We start from the raw sequence: 23,405 nt of genomic DNA, 5'->3' as shown, positions 1-23,405 counted from the left end.
TGAATTGTGAAATATTCACTGTGTGCTAAGATGGCTTACAGAGGCAGAAACCAAGGTTCTATGACTTTGTTTTCTAACACAGTGAGAAACGATGTCAGCTGGGAAAAATACAAATTATTGACAGCCTTATTATATACATTTTTACCTCATTCTCATCTAGTACATTGTACGATGGCACAGTCCACAGATCATTATGTGCAGAGAATAATCCTTTATGTTGATGTTCCCATGAATGTCAACATTAAAAGTGTTTACTGCCTTGGGCTCAATCAAGGTGTGGCACATGTGAAGCCTTTATTGTCCCGTAAGGTCACGGCATAACTGATTTTATGTAGAACACGTGGTTCTCGTTACTCTCCTAGTTGCTCTGCTCTTTCTCTTCCACGTTGAGCACCGTGTCCACAGTAATCCCCACGTCCCCCAGTGACAAGCCTCCCGCCACTGCCAGAGGCCTTCGGGGGAAGGAAGTAGAAAGGCTGTAAAGGGACGTCTGGTACCCAAGTCGCATCATCCAGTCCAGTAAGACCTAGAAGATAAAAACCTTAGTCGTTATCAAGTACTGTACACACAGTGTCCCTCTCGATCGCCATGACATTGAACAATTCTGTCATTGTCAAATCATGTCCCTAGGAGTAATGAAACAGAACTTTCACACCCTTCAGAGAAACTTTCTAGAGCTTAAAAGAAAATAGCTGGCCACAAATTTGGAGATGCAAATAATCTTTAATACCTTTTGTTTCAGAGGAGGCATGGGGGCTCCCAGCACCTCTGCACAGCATTCGTTTAACAGTTATGAAAGCCCCACCCATACATAGAGAATGGAAAAAGTGTTCAATAAACAGGTTGAGAATAAAAGGTTAGTGTTTGGGGATCAAAATCTAAACCAAGTCAGGCATAGTGGCTCATGCCTGTAATTCTGGCTACTGGAGGAGGCCAAAGCGGGAGGATTGCTTGAGGCCAGGAGTTGTAGACCAGCCTGGGCAATAGTGAGACCACCCCATCTCTACAAAAAATAGAAAATAGGTGGGCGTGGTGGTACATGCCTTTAAGGCAGAAAGATCGCTGAGCCCAGGAGTTTGAGGTTGCAGTGAGCTACGATCATGCCTCTGCACTCCAGCCTGGGTGACAGAGCAAGACCCTGTCTCCAAAAACAAATAGGAAAAGAAAGAAAGAAGAAAATCTAAACTAATAGTCAACATCAAAATCACTCAGGAACTTTATACTTTGTCACAGTAGATATGTCCAGGCTCCAGAGATTGCCTTATGATGGCCTCATTTCCAATGGGCCCCTCCTATAACTTTTTTTAATTTATTTTTTATTTTTTTAGGGATGAGGTCTTGCTACATTGCAAGATAAGCTACTCGGGAGGCTCAGGCGATCCTCCTGCCTCAGCCTCCCAAGTAGCTGGGATGAGGGAATATTCTGGGGGAAGCTGCTGTTTCAAATACGGTAATCCCTGACCTGAGCTGCCAGCCACCATGCAAGAACCTACTGACGCTCCGTGTAAACAAGGTACATCTGTGTCTAATACTTAAAGCTCAATAATTTTCAAATATATGGATATACCCTAATTTAACCTTACAGAAACAGACATTTATACCTCTGAACATTTGTCGTTTTCCCATAGAACACATTCTGACAAATGAAAGTACTGGGTCAAAAGATATATTTTTAAATATTTCAAAAATATAATGGTAGGGCCGGGCGCGGTGGCTCACGCCTGTAATCCTAGCACTCTGGGAGGCCGAGGCGGGTGGATCACTCAAGGTCAGGAGTTCGAGACTAGCCTGAGCAAGAGCGAGACCCCGTCTCTACTAAAAATAGAAAGAAATTATATGGACAACTAAAATATATATAGAAAAAAAATTAGCCGGGCATGGTGGCACATGCCTGTAGTCCCAGCTACTCGGGAGGCTGAGACAGGAGGATCGCTTAAGCCCAGGAGTTTGAGGTTGCTGTGAGCTAGGCTGACGCCACGGCACTCACTCTAGCCAGGGCAACAAAGCGAGACTCTGTCTCAAAAAAAAAAAAAAAAAAAAAAAATATAATGGTAAATTCTCCTACAGGAACACTGGTCCAATTTACATTCATATTAAGTTATGAGAATCCCTGTTCTCCCCACACACTTGCCAAATTTGGGTACTATAAGTAGAAAATGGTGTCCCACTTTATTGGCATTTCACTGATTCTGAGGTCAAACTTTTTTTTTTCATATTTTTATCTGTCACTTGGTCTTCTTTAGAAAATCCTGATATCCATGTTTTTTTCTGCCATTCTACTAATGTGTTTATCTTTTCCTTGATTTGTATAAGCGCCTTATAAAAAATGACTATCATACCTAAACAGTTTTTTCAAATTTGTCTTTAACTTTATGAACATTTTCTTTATCAAATTCTTAATTTTTATGTAGTCAAATCCATCAGTATTTTCCATTAGGCCTTAAAGCATTCTTATCATAGAGGGTTAAATGCAACGATCAGGATGGAATATTATTTATATACATTTTTAATGCACACATGATTATGTGTTTAAATGTAATTAGAAATGGAAATATACCAAAATATTAGTAATTGGTTTTGGCTTCACACTGCAGATATAATTCTTTTTCGCTCTACTTTTCCATGTTTTCCAAATTATCACTAACAAACACAGTCTTGTTTCTAAATACCGGCTGCTTCCTATGTATTTAAAAGGATCTCACCCACAAAACTGTGAAAATGTAGTTAAAGCCAAAAAGAAAAAGAAGAAAAATATAGCAAAGGGAAGAACAAAATCTGAATGCAGAGATCACAGTGCAAAGCAACACAGATGTATACTTTGTTATCCAAATTTCTGCAACATAGAGTACATATAATGTCCTTTATCTTCATCTGATGGGAATATCAGATGACAGTGTGATAATACCTTCCCCACTGCATGTGAATAAAGTATTGCCAAAATCAACAAAAATATTTCTCAAATTACGAATTTCCCCACTTACCTGGGAACTGCAAGACTTAAAAAACCTTCTCCTCAGGACACGCCCACTGGGACATCGGAGAGCAACAGTAACTACCTGAGGAATAAAATTGTTCAGATGAGAATTCCAATCCACTTGCTCTTTGCAGTTCCAAAATGACTACTCCTAGGAAACACACCTGTAATTATTTAGAAAAGCTCGTGTGGAGATTTGGAGGAATTTAGCTCTGAGAGCAGTAGACCAACTTCAAGGTCCAGAAAAAATTCACTCTAAACATGGAAATAATTCTTCCAAAATGAGAAGATAAACATCTTCCCACTGACTACTGAGGTCAGGGACCAAGCCTTCCAAAGAGGATACTAGAGACTAGATGCTTCTGTCTGCCCAGATAATATCCAGATCGGAGCTGGGCTTCAAAAGTGACCTGGCAAACCAAGAAGACCCAATGCCACCTCACATGGAACAGACTGGAAGGAAACAAGAGCCACCCATCCATTCTGTCACTGTAGGCTGCACGCTGTCTCTGTCTTCCCAGGCATGTATATCAAAGAGCATTATAAAAAAGATGATGAATTAGCAATTTATTCTGATGTTCATTTTTTAACTATTAGGAAATCCTTTCTTATGACTGACATCATTAGCTGTCCTGGGAGTGATGTGGGCGCCATGTTATGTATAAAACGGTGGTTTTGGAGCAGTACCTCCGTCTGAGGAAAGCCAGGAAAGCAAGTACCTCCTCTCAAATGATTAAGGAATTTGATTCACAACCAAATCAGTGTAATGTTGAGCCTTGTTAAGTGAAAGTTCCACTGCAGTGCTATTACTTCTACTACAAAAAAGTTTTATAATAAAACACAGAATTATAAAAGAACTGAATCACAGATTAAAAGCCAATTCTGCTTATTTGTAGACATAATAAAATTTTTACATTGAGGTTTTGATCTGATAGGAGAATTAAAGCCAACTGCCTTGTGAGAAACTAGTATTAAAAGACAGTACATTAATGTTTTTTCATTATGATTAGGTAAATACTTGAGAGAAATTAAACATCATTGTTTGAAATCTAGCAATCATTCTGCTATTACTGTGAGGACTGGTTGTGCAATTTCTCCTAACATTACCAACAGTGCAGGGGCCTGCTGTAGGAATGGATCAAATGCATGGGCTGCAATTCAAACTGGAAAGAAAACCAGTGTCCCAAACACAGATGATTAAGTGAAATCTAATTTAAAAGTAGCAGCAATAAATTACAATTTGTTTCCCAGCTACTCTTTAAGATGAAGTAAGACAGCTTACAATAATGCAAACAGTTGCTGTGGTAATATAGTAATTATGATGATTAACAGAATTACTGTCAAATTATCTTAAAATTCTATGTTCTGTGGTGACTGTCTTTTCAACTTAAAAGTGGAACAGTAACATATGGTGCATATTCCATTGAGAATTCTGGACTACCATGAGTTATTTCTTCCTCTCATTGAAAAAATCTAACCATATGAATATTTTAGAACTCTATAGATAGCTACAATACTAAATATGTACGTGCACTGAATACATCAGGGTCTACTGCTTAAGTAAGAATTGCATTTTATTTTGGACCCTCATTAGAAATGCATGTTACTCATTAGTTCCCTCATTAAGGGTCTGCTCCTAAATCCCAGCAGGATTTTAGGATAACAGGAATTTTCTCATGTGGCTCATTATATAGTCACTACATATACAAAAACATACATCTATATAGTGCAAGCTTCATCTAGTTCTGACAATCTTTAAAATGAGTATTAATCCCTTCCCCTTGCAATACAGAATTAAAAGATGTCTATTCTGTGGGTGGTATCAGACATTTAATGGGCTTAACCTTAATAAGAAAATACAGAATTTCCTAAAAATTATCATTTCCAGTATTCCTAAAAAAGAAATTATCCTTTTACATATGTACTCATAAAACAGTTACATAGGCCGGATGCGGTGGCTCACGCCTGTAATCCTAGCACTCTGGGAGGCCAAGGCGGGAGGATCATTTGAGCTTAGGAGTTCGAGACCAGCCTGAGCAAGAGCAAGACCCCGTCTCTACTAAAAATAGAAAGAAATTATATGGACAACTAAAAATATATAGAGAAAATTAGCCTGGCATGGTGGCACATGCCTGTCGTCCCAGCTACTTGGGAGGCTGAGGCAGAAGGATTGCTTGAGCCCAGGAGTTTGAGGTTGCTATGAGCTGGGCTGACACCATGGCACTCACTCTAGCGGAGACAGCAGAGCAAGACTCTGTCTCAAAAAAAAAAAAAACAAAAACAGTTACATAGCTTAGGGACTGAAATATATTTGTTATGGTAGGAGCAGGCTTAAATATGTATGATGATATGTACTGATTATGTTATATGATATGTGACAATTACGATACTGGATCAAAACTGTTAAGTTAACAAATAGGAAATAGTATCTTGCAGAAAGCCGGAAACAATGTAACTACATAATTCACAAGGATAAACATCCCCAAACATTGGGTAACTATGGTATATCACATTTTGTTGACTTTATTAATCAAAAACAGAGCAGACAGAACCAAAAATCAGAGCCGGGAGAAGGAAATCGGGATAGTATTGCTTATAGAGTGGATAAGAGGTCCTGGCTACAGCCAGAGGCCTGGGTTCTAACCCTGGTTTTACCACCAGGTGCCCCAGAAACTCTTCCTGCCTGTGACTTCAACTTCAAGTGAGGAGATGGCATGAGATAGTTTCTGAGGTCCTCCCCCACTCTAAATTCCATCACTCTGACAGATGCTTTAATGAGTATCACACAAAATGTCATCTATCAAGTATAGGAAACAGGTAGAAAGGAAACAAAATAGTATAAATAACAAAATGAGAACATCGCCTGCCAATGACAAGACCAGTCTCTCTGTCGCAGAGGCTTCATAACCTTTCAAGGGACACAGACCTGAGAATCTAAAGAAAAACATTGTCCTTCTACCTACAATCATGAAAAGGAACAATTTCAAGGGATTCACCCACAACCTAATGTCTATCATCTGTGGACCTTCAATGACAACTGTATTTTACAGGAATAATATCATATGCTTCAAAGCCAGGGCAAGTTCATTAAAAGGCATTCCCTGCCAAACCTAAGCTGTATTTAACACATGAACTGCCATGTGAGTTGTATTTAACTCAACGCTAGTTTTGAGCCTGGGGCCTCATGAAGTATATATAACTCACACGTCTCTTCGCCTTGGAAGCTTTGAGAACTATTTTTCAAGTTGCATATAACTCATGCACAGACCACAATAACAAATTTTTCCTTAAATTAGAAAGGATCATTTTGTTTTCAAAGTTCTTATTCTATTTTTGTAACAAAACACTGTGGCCCCAAGGGAAAATTTTTTTTTCTAGTGTGGTAGTCAATGTGCTAATTACTCTTGTATTATAAAATGGTTGTCATGGATACCACCCAGCGCTTGATGAGAAGTGAGGATCAGGACAGACATGTCGTGGGCATGAATTTGTTGGGTATAACGGTGGAATTAGAAGTCTTTAAAAAAAGTTTTGTTTTTCTCCTGGGGGGTTGGTATCTGGATTGCACGCTTCCTTGTCTTTCTGTGACTTTCAGATATTCCTCAGATATCCAGGGTATTACATTAAACTTAAACGTTACCAATGTGTTGACAAAAAATGAGACCCTCCCAATTGCTTCCACGGCTGCTTCAAAAATGGTTTCCAAAGAGTGTAACAGTTGCTGAGCTCTAAGTAATGGCAGGCTATGAGGGCTCTGCTTCTGGGTTTACTGCTTAAGTGACTCGATGGCTTTCAGGACACATGCTCCCCGTACATTCGGGAAGTGGCTGTAACTGAGCTGGCCATGGCAGGAAGGCAGCTCAGTGCAAAATGGGGAATGAGTCCCACCCCAGCCCCCCAAACAGCCAACCATCCTTAAATTAAAACATACACGAGGTAGCTGCAGTCTTCATTTTCTCTTTTGAAAAGGAAAACTACAATTTTAGGTCATCTGCCTATTTTGATTCCGTTTTAATAAGTAACTCATTTGCTGATCTGCAATTCTGGAAAAGCCCATATGTATCCCTTGCCTGAGGCAGTGGCTGTAAAAGACAGCTCAGCAGGTGGCAGGCTCCCAGAAATCCAAAACAAGACCTAATTACAGCACAAAGACATGAACAATTATGCTGTCTTTTCTTTCTAAACCCAAGTTGGGACCACGACACAATTACTTAATGTTAAAGAAAAGAGAAAATAAATTTAATTTTCAAAGGAAAAAAAAAAAGCTTACTTCTTTGGCTGTTTCAGATGGTTCTTCAGGTAAATCAAAAACCTAAAGAAAAGTAAGTATTGGTGAAAGGAATGTAAACATTTTCAAGAAGCAAGAAAATCTCAAAGAGAAGTTTCTTTCAATAGACATCTCTAAAAAGTTTACAATGAAAATGACAGTTCAATTAATAAACGTTTTTAAAATTAATACGCCATGTAAAGGACGTTACAATTAAAAAACAATTTTTTGGTAAGCAACTTTTTGCTAACAATAAATCACAAAACTAGGATTTGAGATGACAGCTACCAATCTATACACAGTTAAAGAATTTTGTTTTTATGATGTTCCAAGACAGTATATGAAAAATGTACTATATTTTTTTCTTTTTTTTAAGGCTGTTCAATTGAAGCAGTGGAAAAAATGTTAAAAAACAAGCTGGGGCCGGGCGCAGTGGCTCACGCCTGTATTCCTAGCACTCTGGGAGGCTGAGGTGGGCAGATTGTTTGAGCTCAGGAGTTCGAGACCAGCCTGAGCAAGAGCAAGACCCTGTCTCTACTAAAAAATAAAAAGAAATTATATGGACAGCTAAAAATATATATAGAAAAAATTAGCCGGGCATGGTGGTGCATGCCTGTAGTCCCAGCTACTTGGGAGGCTGAGGCAGGAGGATCGCTTGAGCCCAGGAGTTTGAGGCTGACGCCACAGTACTCTACCCAGGACAACAGAGTGAGACTCTGTTTCAAAAAAAAAAACAAGCTGGGCTCTAAGGTTTATGCCAATAGTCCCAGCTACTTGGGAGGCTTAGGCAGGAGGATCACTTGAGGCCAAGAGTTAGAGTCCAGCCTGGAAAACACAGTGATACCTTGTCTCTTTTAAGAAAAAAAAGAAAAGAAAACATACACACACACACACAAAAGAGACAATAAAAATTAACATGAATTAAGTTCAATAAGACCTAAAAATTATTTAGGCGCATTGATACACACATTTTAACATGAATATATATTTTTCTTCATTGATACTCCTGGGAAGTTGCTAGCAACCATTCACCGTGGTTGCTTTTGTCAGTTACTCAACTTTCCCTATTTCTGTTAATCTAGTAAGAAATTGGATATTCAGACCATTTTCTCTTAGTAAAATACTGGTTACCAATGACTTCACCTTAGAAGGACTCTTTATTTTCTAATACTATAGACTCTATGTTTTATTATATTTTATCTAACAAACACTACTTTCATTTACTAAATAGTAATAATCCTTTTGTTTTCCTTTGGTATCAAAAGCATATATGACTGTCAAGCAAAATTTACCATGAGCATGAGACAGTGTTATTAACAAAAAGCAAAGAAACTTGAATTTTTTATTAGTCCGTTTCATTCATTAGATCTTTGTGAAATGTTAGTAATAATTCAATAACCTGATTCCTACCCTCAGTCTCCACTATGGGACCAGGAAATTTCAGATGGAAAAGGAATGTATTAGAAACTGCTTTCAGGGACTAGATAGCCTCCCAGCATTCCCTAAGAGTCAGTAAAAACAGATTTCTTATTTCTAATCTTTTCTAGCTCCAAACCAGAATCAATTTAGGGATTAAAGATTTGAAAGGAAAGCATGTATAATAAACCTGGGCACTATTCCAAAGTGACAGATTGCAAAAGGGCCAGGGAGGAAAATTATATACTCCTGTTAATAACAGGTATTAGACACTCACAATATATGGCTTAATAATATCTTAAGCTACCTCTTGGGAATGTTTCCCTTAGTAAACGTTGTATTTTTCCTATCTACATAATCAAATGACTTCGTCAAAAAGAACTGAGTATTTTCTAAACCTATTATCATTTATCTTTAGCTTCCCTCTAAGTTGGTTCCAAACATCAATATGAAACAAGGTAAGTAATTCTTAACGAAAGCGATCGCTTTGTAAGGTGGTGGGAAGGCACCGTGTGGATGAAAAGCCAGTCCTGATCTTCACTCAACACAGCGCCTCGCCCAGAACGCGGCTACAACTCAGTGACAGGCATAAGGTACTGAACCTCCTTCCACGCGGGCTGTGCAGCAGGCGGTGGCACTCCAGTTAAAGGCTTAGGCAAGTTCTGTCTCTTTGCTGCTTCTCTGTTTGATGCTTCAGACGATGTCTGACTTGCACATTCAAGCACCGAATCTTCATCACCCTGGTCAAAAACAGCAAATAATTTCTAAAGAGATGGTTTCTATAGACTTTGTTCTATTCAAAATGGTGTTGTTTTGTTTTGTTTTGTTTTGTTTTTGGTAAAAAAATCTAAGCAAGCCATTATGAGACCCAGAAAATGAAAGCATGATCTCCTTAGACAAGAAAACGTGGAGCCTAATGTCTGGAAGAAACTACCCACATCTAGTTCTGGGGTTTACTCAAGACAGACAAAAGGCTACATACAGGGCCCTTTCCATCTTTAACCGACCCTCAAGTTTCTCAGTAGCATGGAAGAAAGAAAACACCTTGAAAATATGCAAAGGAAGCAAAGCAGTACAAGGGATTATGCTTTAAAAGACTGTGAAAATAGAACCTTATGTGAAACATGTCTACGTATGTGATCATGCAAAACTTCCACAGCTGACTGTGGCCTTGGAATCTTGTTATATATAAACTTTCCCCTCTTCTCACTGCTGCACTTGGCTAGTCTCAAAACAAAATTTTTTTTACTTTTCAAATTGAAAACTTTGAACTTGCACTTTAATTAATCACTTCAGGAGGCAAAGGATTTTATTCCAGCAATCATCAAGATGACTATTACCTACCAAAACTTTTTCCTTAGCAAAATAATTTACTTAAATTATTTTACTTAAATCTCAAACATATGCTTGTTGTTTCAGTAACTCCCTCCTCCTTCCATAGCTACTGATCTTCTAAAAGGAAAAAATTTTCTTTATCAGACTAAAATGTTCACCATTTGGTGGGGTTTTATCCCCCTTTCTTTATCCTAAAAAAAACCAGAGGAAGGAGCACAGGGAGTGGGAATGAAGAGATCTTAATGCCACCGGACATGGCGTGCGCCTGTAGTCCCAGCAACTCAGGAGACTGAGGCAGGAGGATCACTTTAGCCCAGGAGTTCTAGACCACACTGGGCAACATAGTGAGACCCTGTTTTATTTTTTAAAAAGAGAGAGAAAGAGAGATCTTACTGCCAAACAATTAACTGGCCAAGCCTAGGCTGCCTCACTGCAAACTACAGCGCTAGAGTTGATGATACACTTTTTTTGGCTCTCACATTCTGATTCTGAAGTTCTTTGACAGTCCTAAGAACCCTTGAGTCATAATGACACCAGTGGTCTACCCTGTCCCTAACTTTCTGTTGTCCCTACTAATCAGGTTAAAGTATTTATTAATAGTACTATGAAGACATAGCCTAAAAGTAAGGGGAAGAATGACTAATTCACATTGTGACCAATCTTTTTTTTCTTTTAAGAGACAGGGCCTCGCTTTGTCACCCAGGCTGGAGTGCAGTGGTGCCATCGTAGCTCACTGCATCCTCAAACTCCTAGCTCCAGTGATCCTCCCACCTCAGCCTCTGGAGTAGCTGGGACTACAGGTACACCTTCACCATGCCTGGTTTTGTTTTTTTTTACTTTTTTAACAGACGGGGCCCTTTAACAGGCTGGTCTCAAACTCCTGGCCTCAAGTGATCCCACCTCAGCCTCCTGAGTCGCTGGGACTGCAGGTATGAACCACTGTACCCAGCCCCACTGTGACCATTTCTGAAAGAGCTCTGTCAGGCTAACATCAACCTGTCAGTGTCTACCAGCCACAACACTGAACAGAAGACAAACTCAACTCAGAAATGAAATTACTCTCTCACATTCATCGTCTTACCTACCCTTGGTCATTTTATGACATATTTCCCATTACATAATGAGTAAAAGTTGATTCTGGTCACTATAAGAGTCCATTTACCTTGACTGGATCATTTTCTTTACAAGATGGTGAAAGGCACAGTAGAAACAGAAAGCAAAAAACACAAAGTCAAAAAAGTCTTTGGTTCAGAAATGGATTCACACATAGAATCTGTGGCCAGTTACTCTAAAACTTAATGTCTTTAAGGCTATTCCTTTTCCTTGGGGGGGGGAACCTTAAAATTTTGAACTGCCATTAGCAAAGAACAAAATTCATATTCAGTGCCAAAGGACAAAATAGTCAAAGGCTAATTTGACTTTTAAAAAACAGAAGCCAAATATAATGACTATAACATGAGCTTAATACCTTGAAGATCTTACTTGAGGAAAGAGCAGAATTTTCTCAGACAAGGAAACAGTGATTAATTCAACAGTTTTCTCAAAGACTGCAATCCAAATTATATGCTCTTTAGGCACCAAAAACCACTTAATCATTTGATACAAATATGCTGAATAAAAACTGATATACAATGACTATCAGTAAAGACTGCTAAAAAACAGACTGCTCACAGCTTAGCATCGTTTTTCACTTTAAAAAAATCAAAACATGTAAAAGGAAACATAAGTAATAACAGGATTCAAAATATAAAATAAGAATATTTTCTAACCCCAAGTTTGTGACCACTGCTTAACTTCCAGGTTTCACCCGTCATCTGATAAAAGCGCTCCTCCAGTTTTTTTAATTTCATTTCCTGGTGAGGTTTTAAAACGTTCTCTATGTATCTGTTGGCCTGTGTAAAAAAACAAATTAGGTGTTGTTACTGTACATTAACGTTCCCCAAAATTGGCATTGTCTATACAGTTGTAAATACAAACTAGGTAGGAAATTGTGTTTTCACACTTTTTTTTTTTTTTTTTTTTTTTTTTTTTGAGATAGGATCTCACTCTGTTGCCCAGGCTGGAGTGCAGTGGTGCAGTCATATCTCACTGTAACCTTGAACTCCTGGACTCAAGCGATCCTCCTGTCTCAGCCTCCCAAGTAGCTGGCACCCGCCGTCATGCCCGGCTAATTTTTTAATTTTTTGTAGAGGCAGAGTCTCACTCTGTTGCCAGGCTGGTCTCACATTCCTGGCCTCAAGCTACCTCCCTGCCTCGGCCTCCCAAAGTGTTGGGATTATAGGCACGAGCCACCACACCTGGCCATTAATTCAGTTTTGCCAAAAAACCAGCATCCTCCACTTTGGATCATTCTCTGAGAATTTGCATTGATACAAAATGCAAATAAAAACAAATGTTCTATATTTATGTTTGTATGGCCATGGGACTGTATATTCTTTAGTTGTATTTTCAGTGCACAAACACAGAAAGCTTAACTTTAAATGCCCCAGATATTTTGTATTCTCTCTATATACTCTCAAAAAATTATGCTTTACCTTTTCACCCTGTGCCTCTTGTTGCTTTTTTCTCACAAGTTTTTGCCTTTTCTCATTCTTCTCTTCTTCTTCTTCTAAGACATCAAAACAGAAAAGTGTCTTTTAATTCCCAAGTATCAATGGGTCAAATGGTTTTTTTCTCTGAAAATAGTTTGCAGATTTTGACATTTGGGGAATGATGAAAAGCCTTCAGAAAAGATTCTGTTTTTTCAAGTAATGAAAATGAGATATATACAGACAGTTGAAACAAGGAAATCCACAAGAAAATCAATAATAAAAGCTCTGTTCTGAAACAAAAATTCTCTGATGTATGTTAATACTGTGTGTACAGTCGGCCCTCTGTATCCAAGTGTTCCATGGATTCAGCCAACTTCAGATTGAAAATGTAGTTAGCTCTCTGATGGCCGTGTCTTCACTAAACAGGTACAGACTTTTTTCGTTGTCATTATTTCCTAAATAATAGCATATAACAGCTATTTACATAGCATTTACATTGTATTCGGTATGTCCTGGAACCAATCTCCCATGCATACTGAGGGACAACTGTAATAGTTTTGCTATGGAAGCTTCTAGAATGTTCTGGTAGGTTTTATCCTGCAGGCCCAACAGGGCTTGGCATAGAAGCCCATTACTGCACATGAAGTGTGGAAGGCTGCACTGCAGGCATGAGCAGTGCCATTCCACTGCCCTTGGACATGGCAGAGAAAGCAATACGCCTGGTCCCCAAAGGCGGGGTGTGCTTGGCATCTCCTATAATGACTAAACCAATATTCGGTTATTGCCCACTGAATGTCAAGACAAAGGATTTCTGCTGCTATGTGGACTCTTTTATTCTTGGTATAGTAAGTTTCATTTAAGTATGTGGCTCGATTCTTGAAACAACATTTAAAGAATAATTTTCTAATATAGTGATAATGATAATATTCAAAATGGCTCACAAATATTAACAGTGAACCAGAAATGATATTACCTTGAGGAATAACTCATCTTTGGGAAAACGTATCTTTGAACTGCTTTGCTCCTTGAATAGGAGCATGCCCTTCTGCTGACAACTTACTCTCTAGAGAAGTAAATATATCCCCAAAGTTTATAAAACTAAGATTAGGGCAGTAACCCAACAGGAAATCAGAAGGCCCAACTGGGCCACTAAATTGCTACGTGATCAATCAGACTCAGTGATCTTAAGATTCCTTCCAGACTCTTAATCAAAGAATTTACTTTTAAAATAAATCAATGGCAAGGGATAATCTTTAAAGCCACTGAGAACGGACTGCTTATGAACTTTTGATACACCTCATCTTGCAGACCTTTACATTTCCATATCTAATGACAGTAGGCAAGATAGTGTGTGAGCAAACTGGTTTTTTTACTCATTTGAAGAAAATCTGACAATAATTAGGCATTATATATAGTCTTAATATTACTTATTAGACAGTGTTAGCCTTTGGCGATGCCTCAAATTGTCAACCCATAAATGTACCAAATGACTTGTACTCCAACAACACGAAGGTACAACTTAAAGTACAGAAACTGTGTCAAGGGCATGGAATTGAATACCTGACCTGCTAGTTTAATGTATCCAGCAACTATATTCCTGATATCAGAATATATTTAACACAAAATTCCTAAGAGAAATTACCACGTTCTTGTTTAATTTTCCAACTGAGTCATCTGAAGTATAAGAGATCAAGTAACTTACCAAAAGAAAAACAAAATCCAAAATCTGTGATTTGAGAGAGCTTCAAGCATCCACATTGTCTTTTGTGTTTGGGTTGAACAGTATAACCTTTTAGGATTATGGTTTTATTCACAGTTAATTTGAAAGGGCTATAGATTAAACACTGCTCATTTTCCTAGTGTTTACTTACATTTAAACAAACAGTAGAACAAAACACAATAAACCAATTCACTACTGGCAAGCCTCTTCCCGATAGCATATAAGAGACACAGCTTTTAGTTTTAAGATTCATTTGTTTTGAGGCTAAGTACAATACTGTTTTAATAGGCTTCTAGAACTCAAAAACTTTTGCTTATCAAAAAGAAAACAAAAATAAAAACAAGCATGATTTTCTAAAATTAAAAGCATTTAACTATACATATGACATAGGTGCTTAAAGAAAAACTGCTAGGATGGAATGAAAAATTAGGATGCAAAGCCTTCAGAGATAAATGGTAGATAAATTTACTTTTTGTAGAACAGTTTATAAACTGTAGGTATCAACCAGCAGTTAAGCGGCACAAACACACAATTGAAAATCAGGAAACTTACAATGTAACAACTTAGAAATGATACAGTTTCAAAAAACATATATAAGGAAAATGTACAATTTCTCATGAAAAAATCAGGATTTATAGTCCATTCAAAACATTCATGACTAAAGTTTTAACGATTACTCCTCCTTGCAACTACACATCACAAATTAATGGTAAAATAGTTCTTACTGTGCAAAGTTCTAGAATAAATAAATTTAAGTAGAAAAGTATAAAAGGTTAACATAAATAATAAACTTACCTTTCAGATAAACTTGGGAAGATTTAAATGCGTTAAACCATGAGGTAGTCACAGAGATAATCAAAGTAAGAAGAGCAAGTAGTAAGAAAATCCGGCCACACAGCAAAATGAAATCTTTAATTCCTTACAAATAAAAGAAGAAATTAAAATTAAAAACACTTTTATTGATACTAATAATAACACATTAGAAGATTATCTGTACTAGAAAAGTATAATAAAAGTTAGGTTTTCCATCTGTCATATGATCTGGTTGATACACAGTGGTCCGTTGGTGTCTGTAGTGGACTGGGTCCAGGATCCCTACGGAGACCAAAATCCACGGATCCTCAAGTCCCTTATGTAAAATAGTGTAGTAAATGCATGTAACCTATACACGTCATCCTGCATACTTTAAATTATCTCTAGATACTTTACAATACCTAATACAATGTAAATGCTATGTGAATTAGTTGTAGTGTTTAGGGAATAATGACAAGAAAAAAAACTGTCCATGTTCAGTACAGATGCAACCATCAAATTTTTTTTTTTCCAAATATTTTTTTTTTTCTTTTTAATTTTTTTTTGTGGAGACGGGGTCTTGCTCTTGCTCAGGCTGGTCTGGAACTCCTGAGCTCAAGCGATCCTCCCGTCTCTGCCTCCCAGAGTGCTAGGATTACAGGCATGAGCCACTGCACCCGACTTTTTCCAAATATTTTGAATCTACAGTTGGTTAAATCCACAGATGCAGAACCCATGGATACAGTGGGCCAACTATATTATCCTCTGGGAACTAAAACTCATCATTTGTCATTACTGGGAAAAGTTTTCAGGATATACAATTCTCTTATTTCTCACAAACTGTGCAAGTGGGCTAGGTGCAGTGTCTCACGCCTGTAATCCTAGCACTCTGGGAGGCAGAGACGGGAGGATCACTTGAGCTCAGGAGTTCCAGACCAGCCTGAGCAAGAGCAAGACCCTGTCTCTACTAAAAACAGATAAATTAGCCAGGCGTGGTGGCATGTGCCACTCAGGAGGCTGAGGCAGAAGGATTGCTTGAGCCCAGGAGCTTGAGGTGGCTCTGAGCTATGACACCACTGCACTGTACCAGGGGCGACAGAGTGAGACTCCGTCTCAAAATTGTGCAACTGTGGGTTAAAAATGGTTTCTATCCTCCAGGAGTTCTTAGTCTTGTTTCGTTTTTTCAAGTGTTACATGGCAGAGATATAGAGGAACCATCATACCAGTGAGATCAGAGGGTGGTCAATTAATTAAAGCTTAAAGTGGAAATTATAAAAACTTACATATTAATATAAAACATATATATTATGTAAAATAAAAATTAAAAAACCCAGCAATTTAAAGTTGTGTAGAGAAGAAATATGATTTTTTTTTCTGTCATCCAACTTGACAGCATTAGCTGTTGATTCAGGTGTTGTTCCATACAATACATGATCAAATCTAGGGTATCTCTGGCCATTACAAAACTAATTTAATACCTGGATGTTGGTACTCTCTAGAACTCTTGGCCTAGTTTTATTAGACACTGTGATAAGAGCTGGTAATACAAAAACAAATTTGATGTGGTCTCTTGCCCTCAAGAAGTGTATTTCTTTGTAAGCAGAGCTGATCGTGGGAGCAAATCTCCTGCAACCCTCAGTAAAGACCTTCTTTTTGACTAGTGACTCAAATATTAGTGCAGAGTATAATGAGCAGAGTAGGGGTGGATCTGTAAAGGGAAGGGAACAAGTGAATTCTGGAAAAGGTGAATTTGAATTCAACATTCCTAGTCATTTGGATAATGAATGGTCTTGTTACATTCCAGTATAACCTAAGTGAGTAGAAAGCTTCCGAAGAGTCTTTTTTAAAATCATTTTCTTTTTGTTTCTTATTTCAAGTAACATCTCTGGGCATCTGACTCCTGGAGGGAGTTAGATTCTCCTTGATCCAGCCTCAGTGGCCTTCCTCCTTTTTCTCTAACATGCCACAATCCCTTTGCCTAGTACATACCTCCCTCCCCCTGCACCCGTCCCTCGCCCTCCCCTCCACGGACGTTTCACGGGTTTGACTCCTTATCATTTAAATCTCGGTCTAAAGTCTTCAAAAAAATCTTCATCCTATCTGCCTACTTCCTTTTGAGCGCTCATCACAATGTGAGAGCACTATGATCGTCCCCGTGCTATTTGCCTCCGGTCCCTCGCACGCAAAACTTCTTCAGACCTGGGGGCGGGGCGGAGGTTTCCTCCGCGAACTAGAGCCGGCCCTGGGGGGGGGGGGGCGGGCGCGGTGCAGTCTGGGAATTGTAGTAAAGCCGCTCAGAGGCGACGCGGGGAGGGAGGCGGGAACTCTACGCAAGGTTCCTGTGAAAATTACCCGGCTATGAGTGCCACGGAGAAGAAAATCCGCACTTACCTATGTCTGGGATCCCACGCCGGAGCTCCAGACACAACAGGGGGATAGCAGAGAGGAAGAAAATGCCCACGACCCCTCGAGAAGCCATGGTAGCGTTAGCCCAGTTCGGCCAGAAGGCCCGCCCCTTCCGGTCGCGCCTTCCCGGGGAAGGTGAAGCGGAACCCTTTGTCACCGGAGGAATGTTGTGGGGGCGTGGACGCTAAGACCGGGTCGTTGGTCAGACTGAGATAAGATTCTCTGGTTTCATCGCCTGTAGCCTTGTTTCAGAAGGAATGCGAGTCACCTCACCAAGTCACATGACATCCAGGGAAGCGAGAGTTCCTAGGGTGGCGGCTCCCTGGAGGGCGGCGGCTGCCCCTGCGGCCGCGGGACTGTGCGAGGTCCGTGGGAAAGAGCTCTCGGGAGGGAAATGGCGTGGAAGGGAAAGTGCCCCGGCGGCTGACGCTGTGAGGAGGCCGTGTGGCCCCTTGGCCTTGTGGCCGTAGGGGGTGAGTGTGGGCTTTCGGACCCCAGCTCCCAAGCACTGCCTTGTCTCCCTAACGGTTCCCGGCCCCTTCCGCGGTCTCAAGACAACTCAAAAGTGGGCCCTCGCGCCAGACACCCGTCCCCCCACCCACACCCTAATACCAGATCCGGGAGACCCTCTACCCCTTGCCAGTTTTCCTGCACGTGTTAATGACTTAACCTTGGCCTCATAGTTCTGTGACCTCATTGCCATCCCCTGACTCACCTCTGTGGCGTATCTCCCCACCTGCAACGCAGTGAAGCTGCTGAGGTCCCCGCACCCTGCAACATTTCATACTCCGAAATCCTTTTCTGACCCATCCATCCGTCCTCCCGCCTTACTCTTCAGTTTAGTTTATCAAACATTGAGCCCCACAACTTGCCTGGTACTGTAGAACTCAGGGAGATCGAGTATATGCGAGTTATTGCATTTGCCTTGAAGAAAACACAGCTTCATGGGGAAGGTAACCCGTGAATAGATAAATACACTAAGTGCCTGAGTGCTGTGATAAGGATATGAACCAGGTGCTACACGAGGCTTCGGAAGGCTTTCCTGCAGGAGATCATGCCTAAATTGTGTTGAAAAGTTAGGAATTTATGCAGGGATCCAAAAGGAAGGGTGGGATTTCAAGTTTAGGAAACGGAGCAGAGGAACTACGGGCAGGTAAAATATGGCTACCGTTTAAAGCTTGAATGAGGGTTCTAAGAATTACGCTGGAGCTAAGCCCACAGGGGGCTTGCTTTTGTAAGATAAAAACTATATCCTCCAAGTGAAGCTGCAAAATATGATGATACAATCTGAGGATCAGTAAGGGTGAAGTAATATAAATTAGTGGTCCTCAACCTTTTTGGCACCAGGGGCTGGTTTCATGGAAGACAATTTTTTCCACGGGGGTGGAAGAGGGAGGTGAGGGGCTGCTGCGGCGCGGGGTGGTGGAGCTCAGGCAGAGATGCGAGTGATGGGGAGCAGTTGTAAGCCTGCTGCTCACCTCCTGCTCTGCCACCCGGTTTCGAAGTTTCATGGAAGACAACTTTTCCACAACTGGGGCCTGGGGGCGGGGGAAGCGGAGTTCGGGCAGTGATGTGCTGCCTGGATTCTGATCCAAACAGGCCACCAGTCGGTACCGGCCACAGCCCAGGAGTTGGGGATTGCAGATAGAAATTATAACATTGTTAACTGGCGCAGGCCCTTTGCCCCGCTATGTAATACGGGGCAAAGATTAACAAGAGGCCAAGTGGGAGTCACAGGCAAAGCTTTCTTGGGGCTTATGCTCCAGCACTTGGAGAGACAGCACAGGAGGAAGAGTTGTCCCCCTGGCTCCCCAGGGGCAGGGCGTTCAGGAAGGGTGACGTGTATGCATATGGAGGTGGAGACTTTCTTTTGCCCGGGGATTTCCATTATGTGTTTCTTCATGCATCACCTGTCTCATTGGTATGTTAAATCTCCACCCCTGGGCATGATTTTTAGCATTAAAATGAGATTATAATGAGGGAAAAGTCAGTGTAAGGTCAGAGTGGGGGTGGGGCGGGGAAGAGGTCTTTTCTGGCTTGAGGCGGTTGGATCCGGATAGGTCTGGTTCTTCTGCAGCCAGGTGCCATATCATCTTGTGTCAGTACCTTGCTTCAGTGGCCCTGAAAAACGTTACTCACAAGACAGAGGGTTGGCCCCTTCCTCCTATGGGTATGGGCTGAATTCTGGCATCTAGGATTCCTTTGTTTTTATTCTTTCTCAGTTAATTAGGGTGGGTCACGTTGCCCTATGTTTGTCTCCGTTGGTCAAAGGGAGGCCTGAGTCCTGTCCCTATGCTGTCTCAAGGTGACATACCATTAAATAATTAGCTATATTGACTCCTTCAGAGGTTCCCATTGCTGTTTGTACATATTTTGTGTTCATCATGCATGAGGATGAGGACAGGAAAGGAAGTTTTACAGTTCTTACTGTAAGGCTGGTGGCAGGTACCCCTCCCTTCCCTAATGAAAAAAGAAGAAGTCCCTCCTATCCCTCAATACCCTCCCCAAAGCTGAAACAAAGAAATTCCTCACTCCTCGCACCAACATCTCCTGGCCCAAGAAGCTCCCAACCCCCAGCCCTAAGAACCTATATAAACCCACTCAGACTTCTGGGCGGGGCGGCTTCTCTGGTTCCCACTCCGTGGGTCCCGTGCCGCCCGGGTCCCTCTCTCGGGGACTCGTTACCGCCACCTGGGAGCGCCCCAATAAAGCCTCTTTATTTATCCCTTTAAACTCTGCTTGTCTTTCTTTCTCTGGCGCCGGCTACTTCAAAAAAACCTTACACTTACAATGTTAATTTTGGTATGATTTCCCCCTTAAGGTATTTTTTCTTCCTCCTTGACTTTCTGTATTGCCTAATTTAATCTGTTGATGGCGCCAGTGAATCTCTGTACCATAAAGTGAAGGTTCCCGACTATTCCAGCTTAGCTTTGGGTCTTGACGAGTGGTCCCAGAGGCAACATTTCTCAAAATTTGTTGACTGTGAACTCTCTTCACTGCAACTGTCAACTCCCTCCCCTCGCCCCCAAAAGACCACCAGAATAACGTGTTTATTAAGTAAAGCTGAATTTCTTACTGCATTAAGGAAGAATAATACTTTAACATAATCTTAGTAGAGTCTCGGAGAGGTCAAAGTTGTTTTTACAGGGTTCTATAGTCTAGTTGGAGTGGTTTAAGGTGGTCTTTTCAATATGGGGATCTCATTGGGTTTGGACACAGTTCATAGCATAGTAAGTTTGAGACTGGTACACCCAGTAAGGTGAAGGAATTGGAGACAGATTTGGCCCCATTTTTTACAAGGAAGGGATTGCCCAATTAAGTGATCTACTCAACTTCTCAGCACTTTGCAGCCAGATGAGCAACTTACTGTTCATAAATGGGTTTTGAAGTAGTTCCAAAATATCGTAATGAAAGTATGTATTGATTTACAGTCTATCTTTGTGGGCAAGAATTTCCAGGAACAAACAGTAATATCCGGTTGATTGATATAGAGCTCTTGATTCTTAATGGTGATAATTAAGCTATAAACTACAGGTGTCTCAGTTCTTACAGTAAAATCTTATGAACACTCCTTCAGTGTGGTATATGAGGAAGAGATTGTTAAATCTAGTTAATTTTAGACCATTCTCTAATAATATTCTTTTTTTTTTTAGATGGAATCTCGCTCTGTTGCCCAGGCTAGAGTGCCGTAGCGTCAGCCTAGCTCACAGCAACCTCAAACTCCTGGGCTCAAGGGATTCTCCTGCCTCAGCCTGCCAAGTAGCTAGGATTACAGGTGCGCACCACCACGCTCGCTAATTTTTCTGTTTTTAGTAGAGCCCGGAGTCACACCCTTGCTCAGGCTGGTCTCAGCCTCCCAGAGTGCCAGAGTGTGAGCCATTATGCTTGGCCCTAGTAATATTCTTTTTTTTTTATTTTTTGTTTGTTTGTTTGTTTTGTTTTTTTTCTTTTTATATATTCTTTTCTTTTTTTTATTTTTGTTCTTGTCTCATAGATGGCACCTAGTAATATTCTTAAAACACATTTTTCTTACTTAACAAGTGATGTAACCTGTTTTCTTTATGTATAAAAGTGTAGGATTGGCCGGGCGCGGTGGCTCACGCCTGTAATCCTAGCACTCTGGGAGGCCGAGGTGGGCGGATCGTTTGAGCTCAGGAGTTCGAGACCAGCCTGAGCAAGAGCGAGACCCCATCTCTACTAAAAATAGAAAGAAATTATATGGACAGCTAAAAATATATATAGAAAAAAAAAAAATTAGCCGGGCATAGTGGTGCATGCCTGTAGTCCCAGCTACTTGGGAGGCTGAGACAGGAGGATCGCTTGAGCTCAGGAGTTTGAGGTTGCTGTGAGCTAGGCTGACGCCACGGCACTCACTCTAGCCTGGGCAACAGAGTGAGACTCTGTCTCAAAAAAAAAAAAAAAAAAGTGTAGGATTGTCAACAAACTTTAAAATTACATATAGTCATGTTTGGTTCGTGGGACAGATTTTTATTAAAATGTGGCCTGAATTTATATGTACTACATGGATCCAAACTGCTTTTGTGGCCTGACGTTTAGAATTTTTTATTTTTTAATTTATTTTTATTTTTATTTATTTATTTTTTTTTTTTGAAATAGGGTATCACTATGTTGCCCACACTGGCCCTGAATTCCTGGGCTTAAGCAATCCTCCCACCTCAGCTTGCCAAGTGGCTGGGACCACAGAGGTGTGTGCCACTATGCCACTACATCCAGCTAGAATTTTTGCATTAAAAAAGAAAACTTCTCCACTGCTAAATTTGGCAAAAAAAAAGAAAAAAAAAAACAAGTTTATTTTTTTCAATATTTCATTACAAAAATTTTTAGACCAACAAAAAGGTTGAAAACATTTTACCCACCACATTTTACTATACTTATTTGAGCACATAACCATCAATCCCTCCATCCTTTCATCACTCTTAGTTTTTGATGCATTTCAAAGTTGTAGACATTAGTACGCTTTCCCCAGAATACTTTAGTATGCATTTCATTAACTATGTCATATGTGTATGTATATGTAGAAGAGGCCAAAGATCACCTCTACCCCTCTTAGTTTGTAGCTGAGACACCTACGACAAAAGACGGATTTGCAAGAGGAAAGCAAACAAGTTTATAATGCATGCAGTGTTGTGCACTGCGCAGGAGAAATCTCAGTGAAAAGTAACTATAAGCAGTGGCTTAGAATTCTGGTTTATAGGCCAGGCGGGGTGGCTCACGCCTATAATCCTAGCACTCTGGGAGGCCGAGGCGGGTGGATCACTCAAGGTCAGGAGTTCGAGATCAGCCTGAGCAAGAGCGAGACCCCGTCTCTACTAAAAATAGAAAGAAATTATCTGGCCAACTAAAAAATATATATAGAAAAAATTAACCGGGCATGGTGGTGCATGCCTGTAGTCCCAGCTACTTGGGAGGCTGAGGCAGGAGGATTGCTTAAGCCCAGGAGTTTGAAGTTGCTGTGAGCTAGGCTGACGCCATGGCACTCACTCTAGCCCGGGCAACAAAGTGAGACTCTGTCTCAAAAAAAAAAAAAAAAAAAGAATTCTGGTTTATGAGTTTAATAAAGAAAAACAAATTTGTGGGAAAATGATAGGATAAAGGAAGGTGGTTTTAGGCTTCCAAAGGCAGGAAACTGTGAGAAGTTAAGTACTGTGTATGGGAGGAAACAAATGGAGTAAGTTTTGCTTGCAGATCTTTTGGTGCCATCTCTGGGCAGAAAGGAGTCTTGGGCTGTCTCCAGTAAGGGAGAATGTATGTATATCCTGTATTTAGGAAGAAAATGGAAAGCTAGGGAGAGCTTTTTCTCTGTTTTCTGCTGCTTAATTGTCTTTAACGTAAAATATATTCTTATGTGAAAGAAGCATATTTTGGTGTGACATATTCTGGTTTCCTTCACATACTTTATCATGCATATCATTAACTGTAATGAAATGCACCCATCTTAAGTGT

At 40.4% G+C, this 23,405-nt stretch overlaps 1 protein-coding gene across 4 annotated transcripts; it reads right to left on the bottom strand.

The window, feature by feature from the left end:
- UBXN8 (UBX domain protein 8) lies at positions 1–17,529 on the bottom strand. 4 transcript variants are annotated; one of them, XM_069484948.1, is made up of 8 exons: positions 17,427–17,529; positions 15,039–15,161; positions 12,527–12,600; positions 11,762–11,884; positions 9,260–9,397; positions 7,245–7,286; positions 2,982–3,056; positions 1–526 (listed from the first exon to the last, which is right to left on the bottom strand). In XM_069484948.1, exons 1-8 carry the CDS (start codon positions 17,512–17,514, stop codon positions 359–361), a joined length of 831 nt encoding a protein of 276 aa, XP_069341049.1. In that variant the 5' UTR covers positions 17,515–17,529; the 3' UTR covers positions 1–358. The 4 variants fall into 4 exon arrangements, with proteins under 4 accessions (XP_069341049.1, XP_069341050.1, XP_069341051.1 ...); XM_069484949.1 differs by having other exon boundaries at positions 12,527–12,597; XM_069484950.1 differs by having other exon boundaries at positions 12,527–12,597; positions 15,039–15,050.
- Positions 17,530–23,405: the final 5,876 nt, after the last annotated feature.

This window comes from Eulemur rufifrons, chromosome 12, assembly GCF_041146395.1.
Source record: "Eulemur rufifrons isolate Redbay chromosome 12, OSU_ERuf_1, whole genome shotgun sequence".
Taxonomy (NCBI): domain Eukaryota; kingdom Metazoa; phylum Chordata; class Mammalia; order Primates; family Lemuridae; genus Eulemur; species Eulemur rufifrons.
Note: the sequence above shows the minus strand (reverse complement) of the source record. Positions and strands in the feature narration are given on the sequence as shown.